Here is an 8,779-nt window from a genome sequence, read left to right as displayed (position 1 = left end):
GCAAATGCCACGAGCGCGAGACGAGAGCTACAGGCCCTGGCTCCCGCCCACCTTGCCCGTGCGACCAGCTTCCTTTATTCACTATCCTAAACACACTCCCCCCGTCGCGAAGGGGAGCAGGACCAGCACCATAAAAACAAATGGGAGGCTGCGGCCGATGCACAAGGCACCCACGTGCGATAATAAACACAGGCAACCAGAGGCAGCAATACGAAGTTCAGCAGGTGCATGACGGAGAAACTGCAGATGTTGAAGGGAAGGAAAAGTGCATGTTGAGATACCATCATCGTATTGCCCAGCCCCAGTCCGCTGACACAATGGAGGATACGGGCAGTAGGACACAATGTTCTTGCGAATACTCGGTAGGATCACCTCGAACGACGTCTCATCCGAGATCTGGGGGGCGCTGCGTTCGCCGAAGTGAGTGGACGTGTCTCGCATCGGCTCCGCAATTGATGGTTCATTATGCAGTGCTAATAAGCCACAACGGTCATCCACCTTTATCAGCGTGTTCGGGGAGTTAAGCGACATCAGTGGATACCAAAATCCCACCAGGCAAGTGAAATTTGCGGACTTGTTAGATTTTTCTGTCAGTGCTGGACGAAACAACGCTAAGCCTAACGAGGAACGACTAGACGGGCCGCCATGCTGGCGGCGAGTCTGGGCACGCCCGAGGGAGCGTCATTACAGCAAGAGATGGAAACCTGCACTCAAGACCAGGGCCATGGAAAATATGTGCAAGTGGAGGGAGAGGAAATCCCACCGGAAGATTTCAACCAAGAAGCAGGATGGAGAACCGCAGGCGAGCGATACGCCAGGCGTCGGCAGAAGAAGACGGGAACCACCAACGAAGGGGACGACAGACGCAAAACCGAAAAGCAGGCAAGAAATACGAGGATCTCGGCAATCAAAGCAGCGAGGATGCCGGCGATGCCAAGGGAGGAAACCAAGATTGTAGTCCGACCACGAGGCGGAATACACGCGGCGAAGACGGGAGTAGTTGACGTAATGGCCGCCATACACGTGGCCGCCGGGATCACCGAGGAGGCCGGAAAGGAAGACACGATGTGCATAAACGCGCAACAAAACATCGTCGTCATCAGCACGCCGAAAGAAGAGAATGCAAGACGCTATGAAGGTATTCAAGGCATCGTCGTCAGCGGAAACCAACACGAGGTGAGCGCATATCGCACGACCCCGCACGACACATTTAAAGGAGTAATTAGAGGCATCCCCCTCAGCGAAACGCCGAGAGACATAGACGCAAGAATCGTCAACGAACGGAACCCGCTAGCCTTGGGCGCTAAACGCATCGGAACGTCAACAACAGTCATCGCAGCCTTCAGCGGAGGCAAGGTTCCCAACTATGTCAGGTATGGAAACGCCCTCATCAAGTGTCAGCTTTATCGCAAACAAGTAGACGTGTGCCACCAATGCGGCCGAGTAGGACATCGTAAAGATGTGTGCCCAACACCAAACGAGCGGGCATGCAGAGGCTGCGGTGAGAAAAACCCCAAAGAAGGTCATACGTGCACGCCAAAGTGCAAGCTTTGTGGGGATAAGCATCTCACAGGAGATAAACAATGCCGAGCAAGATATAAGACCCCGTACGTGGTGCGTAAGCGGCAGTGGGAAAGGCGCAAAGCAGAAGAACAGCTGACGCAAGCGTGGAATTTTCCACCGCTCGACACTCCAGCTGCGCATAATCCAAGGACGCCTTCTCGGAACCGCTCGCAATCACGGGCCAATAGCAAACAAAGAAGGCAAAGCCGCGACAACAGTACTCGACGCGGACGATCGCCATCCGGAGAAAAAGTGAGCTGGGCAGACACGGTGCGCGTCACCGGCGGCAAGACGGGAAACCCAGAGAAGAGCGCGGGACACAAGAAACCAAATCCAGAGCAAGGAAGAGGAGATGATAGGTATACTACGCAAAGAGAACGAGGACATCCGCAAAGAAAATGCGGAGCTTAAAGCGATGATTCAGCAACTCACCCAAAGCGTGAACAGACTCAAGAGAGAGTTGACTGACAGGCAGCAACTGACAGACCAACCAAGCATCAGCAAGGTCATAACAGAGACGAAGGAGGGGCCAGCAGCAAAGAAACGACTTATAGGAGCCATGAAGAGAAAACACAAGTTTGGTTCATTCGAAAGATTGCCTCGTTAGAACCATAACGACACCACTTAGAACGCAAACTTCGCTCAAATAAGCTACATAATTAGGAAAAAAGGAAATGACCATGCGACCCACCAGCTCATTTTCCGCAACAGAGCCTGTGATGTCACTTGGGAATGCTCTGCGATTGGCGGAGGCCGGCAAAAGCAAACGCATGTTAGGCAGGGCTTACAGTTTGCATAGCGAGCTAAATGCCCGTGAAACATACTGCACATTCTTTTTATGACAAAGAACGGTGGAGTAAACGGTTGAAGGTCCGAACGAACACGCAAGCGTGTGCGCCAATGCGTACGAAACTAGCGCCGGCCGAGCTCGACATCTCGCCGTCGCGCAGACGAATTTTCGGGTTCGAGGCTCTTCGGGGCCAACGAACCGTTCCAGCACGCACAGCCGCGACCTTGCTTCGTATCGTAATCCCTTCACAGGAGGTTGGCCGTCATATCGCCAACCAGCAAAGGTAAAAATAGAAACGAGGGGAGTAAGGAACAGCAAGAAGCGATGAGATAGTGCCAGTCGTCGCGTAAGTTTCGAATGGTGTTGGCTTGCTGCTGTCGTTACGAGCTCGTTTCCAGTTTACAACCACTGAGAACTTCAGTTTGTTCGAGTACTTTACATTGAAATTTCGTTGCTGCGTTTTGAAATGCCCATGTAGTACGGGCGAATCGTCGAGGGAGTGCGACATCTCTGCCGGTGAGGAGATCTCCTTTCATGTGCTGCCCAACGACGAACCTAAGCGAAGCAAGTGGCTACGTTTTGTGAACTTTGCAAACGGAGGCGAAAGAGAGCTAAAGGAAGTACGAGTGTGCTCGCTTCATTTCCGAGGAAGTGATTACGGCAGGGACCCTTACGTTAGCTCACTCCTGGGACATGCTGGCGCTCGTCGCCGGCTTCGTCAAATCGCTCTGACCTTGGGGAAAAAATGCCGTAAACGCCGCGCATTGACGCTCGTATCTTTCTGGTCGAAGCAGAGAGCTCGCGCGAACGGCTTTCCATACACGACACCGGCCAACTGGCATAAGTGATACTGCTACTGAAATTGAACTATTATTAACCGTAATCAAAATACGGCACATACGTACCAGTCTATATTCGTCCGTCGCGACGGGGCTGACGAGGCAGCGGTGCCGACGGCTGGGCGTTCGTCTGTTGTGGCTATCGCGGAATGGTCGCTTTCCCGTCCACCGCGTATCCCACAACTCTTGCCGCTCGTGCACTTAGAAGCATTGAGCGTTCAAGTGGTGTGAGGTTGTTAAATGCAAGCCCGAGCTCCTCGGCGAGAGTTTTGTTCTCCGGATCAGGCGATTCCATGACTAGGGCGGCGGGTGCACTAGGTTTTACTAGTATTTTTAAAATGGCCGCCGTCTCGATCGACTCCCGCGTGTGGGTGCTATATGGAGTCGACATACTAAGTATCTGTTTCATGGACCGGCTCTTTGACGCCATTGTACACGTCACGGAATGTTGAATTTTAGCGGGAGATTTAAAATTTTGGCTTAAATTGCCTTATTTCTCAGTGAATAAAGCATCATTTGCTTCTGGGAAAGCGCTTGGGGTACTATGAAACACCTAATCGTTCGACTAAAACAAACTTTTGTTTTCTCTTCATGGCTCCTTTATTGAAGAACAAGAAGAAAAAGTAACAATACACGACATCCGGGAGCAACTCAACAAGACAATCCAGAGGATTACGGAAACCCTCGAAAAAAAGATTCAACAGCAAGACAGCATACTGGCAGACATGAGAGCAAGCATAGATCAAATGATGACACCGGTGATGCACCAGATCAAACAAGAACCCGGCAACAACTACCAATCAGGACAACCATGGCCCCCGATCCACCAAGCATAACCGTATGGCAGTGGAACTGCCGCGGTCTCCAACCAAAGCGGGCAGTACTACAGCAGCACATCGAACACGCCAAGAAAAAGCCGGACGTGATCCTACTACAAGAAACGCTCACCGCAACGCCAACCCTTCCCGGATACAGAGTGCAAGTGGGCCCGGCAGGTGGAAGAGGCCTATGCACGCTGGTCAGGAAAGGACTGACTTTTTTGGAACACGAAATCAAAAACAAGATTGAACACGTCTACACGAAACTTATACCGACCAAGAACAACAAAAAGAGCCTATTCATCCTGAACCTATATAGCAGCCCGTCCCAGAAGCACCAGCGATTCAAGTCACTGCTCCACAAGGCCGGAAACATCGCTAAAGACTCCAAACTACTCGCTTGCGGAGACTTCAACGCGATGAACCAATCGTGGGGCTACCTCAAAAACAACGTCAAAGGCAGGAATCTAGCACAAGACGCAACCGAGCTCGACTACATCCTAATCACGGACCCAGCGTAACCGACGAGGATCGGCAACTCGATATCGAGGGACACCACGCCAGACCTTACGTTCGTGAAGAACGACGCGGACGCAGTCATCAAGTGGAGAAACACTGGAGACGACCTTGGCAGTGATCATGTAACAGTGGAAATCACTGTGCCAGTCCCGGCCGACCAGAAGAACAACGTAAAGACATACACGTGGATCGACTGGTCGGAGTTCAGGAAGATCAGGGACCGAGGAGAAGCGGACGTCGAAGAGATAGACGACATCGACGAATGGACCGACAAAATCGCACGCAACGTGCGAGAGGCAAGAAAGGAGATTGAAACGGACGTGGAAATGGAAGCCATGGATAGCAGGCTGGCACACCTGATCGAGGCGAAAAAAGCCATCCAAGACAGGTGGAAAAAGCAGCGACTTAACAGAAGACTGCGAAAGAAAGTGGCTGAGCTCAACAAAGAAATCGAAAACCACTGCAGAGTCCTGAGCAACCAAAAATGGAACGAGATGTGCTGCGCGGTCGACGGCCAGCTACACAACGGTAAGGCGTGGAATCTCCTCAAACACCTCATGGATGAAACCAAGACTAAGTCGCATCAACGAGACAGACTGGCCAAACTTCTGCAGCGGGAAGTCACCGAGAATGGAGCCGAAGCCGTCACACAGAAGTTGAGGGACAGGTACGTGCCGACGACGCCCACGGTGGTGCACGGCCCGTACCGAGGCCGATCCAACGAGCGCCTCGATCGGGACATCGAAGTCGAAGAGGTACGGACGGCGATGCACTACCTAAACACCAGGTCGGCGCCCGGGCCGGATCGCATCACCAACAAGATCCTCAGGAACCTCGACGACAAATCCATCGAGAACCTGACAGCATATTACAACAAATGCTGGAGAAGCGGCAAGCTCCCAAAACAGTGGAAAAAATCCAAGACAATCCTCATCCCCAAGCCAGGGAAGCCACTGAGCACGTACAACCTCCGCCCAATCGCACTAACATCTTGCGTAGGCAAGGCCATGGAGCACGTCCTACACAATCGGTGGCAAGAGTACCTGGAGGGAGAAGAGCTGTACCTGGAAACAATCATCGGCTTCCGACAGCACCTCAGCACACAAGACGCAATGATCCAAATCAGACATCAAATCATTGACGACAAAACAAGAGACAACAAGGCCATACTAGGACTAGACCTGGAAAGCGCCTTTGACAAGGTCACGCATGCGGCGGTCCTAAGACAAGTGTCGGAGCTCAACATGGGAGAACGATCATACCAATATATCAAGGACTTCCTGACGGGCCGATCAGCGGAACTCAGGGCAGGAGAACTACAGGCAGACGAAAAGGAGCTGGGCAGCCAGGGCACCCCACAAGGGGCAGTCATCTCGCCCATGCTCTTTAACCTTGTGATGTTCCGAGTGGCCAAGAGATTGATCCAGATCAAAGACCTGTGCCATACAATCTACGCGGACGACATTACACTGTGGGTGAATGGCGGAAGCGACGCGCACATTGAGGCCACATTGCAAAAAGCAGTAGAGGCGATAGAAGAAGGCTTGGAAGGGTCGGGCCTGAGATGCTCTCCGAGCAAATCAGAGCTGCTGATCTACCAGCCAACGAAAGCGCACCGAACCAAGAACAGAGAGAGCGAAAAAATCAAGATCACAACCGGCGACGGCAACGAAATCCCAACAGTCAACATGATCCGAATCCTCGGTATGCTTATCGAAGCACACGGAACAAACGGCGGCACAATCACACGAATAACAGGCAAAGCAGCAAACACACTAAGAATGCTCAAACGGATCACGAACAGGAGAGGCGGAGTGAGAGAAGACAACCTCACAAGGCTAGTCCACTCCTTTGTAATATGCCATATCACGTACGTGGCAGCGTATCACAGATGGAACCAACGCGAGAAGAACAAGCTCAATGTGCTCATCAGAAGAGCGTATAAGCTGGCCCTAGGACTACCGGAAAACACGAGCACGAAGCGACTGCTCCGGCTAGGCATGCACAACACGCTCGACGAAATAGCGGAAGCGCAGCGTGCAGCCCAACTGGAGAGACTCACTACAACAAAGGCCGGAAGAAGAATTCTGGACAATTTAAACATAACGTATCACAGACAGCAAGGCCCCAAATGCTCAATACCGGACGAAGCCAGAAGATTCATCAGGGTGGACCCTCTCCCTCGGAACATGCATCCAGAGCATAACGCAGGCAGAAGGCAAGCCAGAGCGAAAGTCATGGTGGACACGCACGCAACGGATACATATGTCAGATACGTGGACGCGGCGGAGTACGCCAACAGAGACAGCTATGCCATAGTAGTGGTGGACAACGAAGGGAAAACAAGAACAGCAGCCAGCGTGAACTGTAAGAAGGCTGAAGAAGCCGAAGAAATAGCCATTGCCTTGGCCCTTGCTGATCAAGACTGCAGGGCAATCGTCAGTGACTCAAGACAAGCAGTCAAGAACTATGCCAAAGGAAGGATCAGCCCTAAGGCCATCAACATCCTAGAGACAACAGAAATAAAAAAAACGAAACGCCAGAATCAAGTGGATACCGGCACACACCGGAAAAGTATCGGAGGAAAACACAAACCACAACGAAACGGCAAATGCTCGGGCGCGAGAGCTAACGGACCGCGGCCGAGAGGAATGCCCGGATCTGTGGTACATCAACAAAGACAGAATGACAGGATACGATGAAATCACCAAACTGTACAGACTGGCAAGGAGAGAACTGCCACAACCACACAAGAGCCTAAACAGGAGACAGGCTGTCCTGTTCAGACAGCTACAAACAAGAACGCTGCCGAACCCAGCAGTACTACACAAGGTGTACCCGGACGCGTACCCAGACGACAATTGGAAGGTGTGCCGTGACGAAAGCGCCACCATGGAACACATTTTGTGGGATTGCAAAAAGCATCCGGATGAAGCACGAAGACACATATTCCCGCCGTCGCTCGAATGGGCGACGCGGACAGAAGACCAAGAAACGCAACTCAAGGCCATCCAGCGGGTCATCGAGGCGTTAGCCAGGCAGGGACTCGGCGAGCCTGAAAAGGCGAGTCGAGACACTTGCAGGCGCGCCAAGAAGACGACGTAGGCCGCGTCTAAAGCGCGCGCGCTTTACTGCAGGTCAAATAAACGTTTTTCCAATCCAATCCAATCCGAGATCTCGAAAATGGCGTTGCGCGCACCCGAAGTTAGCAGAGAGTTCATTCGAGTCGGATGCACTGGACGTCAACAGCATCACTCTTAAAGGGACTGAAGTGATATGTAAACATTGCGGGATTGCTGGCGCAAATTGTAGCCCGGAGTCCCCAGGCCATGTTTCGACCACTCTGGGCGCGTTTACGTGATTTTATTTACTAGAAAAATTAATTCAAAAATGCTGTCCTCCTCTCTTTACACTCGCCCATTTTCTGTGGCTTTTTCGTGTGACGTCGGGAGGAGCCGAGCTCGCAATTGGCTGCGCTACTGCACGCCTCCCCGACCTTCAGACAGAGTCAGTCCGCCCAGCGTTTCGTCCGCCGGCCGCCGACGGGTCGTCGCAATTCGTTCGCTCAGTTGAAACGAAGCCAGAACACGTTTGTGAATGGAAGAATGTGCCTTTCTTCACTTGGTTAATTTGTACACTGTATCTAGCTCCAAGTAAAGGTCGCTTCACACAAGCGCACATGCGACACTTCGCTGACTGGTACGCCAGTAGGAAAATATAAGGCCTCTTGAATTCGGGAGAAGAGTCAGCGAAGTCAATATAGGTACTGAGGAAATAAAATCAACTGATATTTTTACCGTACAGCGTAAAACTAGGGTGCGGGAAGCACTTTTTTGCGCTGGGCGAACAAGCACAGCGACCAGCAGCCCGACTACGCATCTGCGAACGCTTTTCCGTCTAAGAAATGCAATTGCTAGACATGAGATATTGTGGAAACTTGGGGGATGCTTACTGCACGGACGCTATACAACAGTCAGCTAAAGTACTTCAAATGATAAAACTAAATAAAAGTGTCAACTGGTTATACATTATGTATCTTATATATCCCATGTCGGCAGAGCTGGCCTGTTGCCGAGTGGTCTGAGCCGCTGGGGTATGGTTTTGCAAGTCGCAAGTTCAAATCTCCGAGGGTACGTCGTTTTTTTGTTTTTTTTTTTGCCAGTTGATTTTTTCGTTTTCGGCCGATGTTTTCTAAACTGAGTTCACAATTTTTGGGCCGTAACGTTCACTGCTCCACGAGCGAGTTCGCA

General features: G+C 51.7%; 1 protein-coding gene across 1 annotated transcript in view; it reads left to right on the top strand.

Annotated features, from left to right (window-relative positions):
* The first annotated feature begins 1,008 nt into the window (after positions 1-1,008).
* The window catches only part of LOC144160025 (uncharacterized), a 179,941-nt gene continuing 172,170 nt past the window's right edge, over positions 1,009-8,779 (top strand). The window contains exons 1-2 of the mRNA XM_077691646.1: positions 1,009-1,176; positions 4,592-6,233. Of these exons, the coding sequence (XP_077547772.1) occupies positions 1,009-1,176; positions 4,592-6,233 (1,810 nt within the window). The remainder of the gene's footprint in view (positions 1,177-4,591; positions 6,234-8,779) is intronic.

The sequence above is a fragment of the Haemaphysalis longicornis genome, unplaced genomic scaffold (assembly GCF_048455015.1).
Source record: "Haemaphysalis longicornis isolate Haplotype H1 unplaced genomic scaffold, Haemaphysalis longicornis Haplotype H1 scaffold_10, whole genome shotgun sequence".
Lineage (NCBI taxonomy): Eukaryota > Metazoa > Arthropoda > Arachnida > Ixodida > Ixodidae > Haemaphysalis > Haemaphysalis longicornis.
The sequence above is the reverse complement of the archived record's forward strand: the minus strand, read 5'-3'. Positions and strand labels throughout refer to the sequence as shown.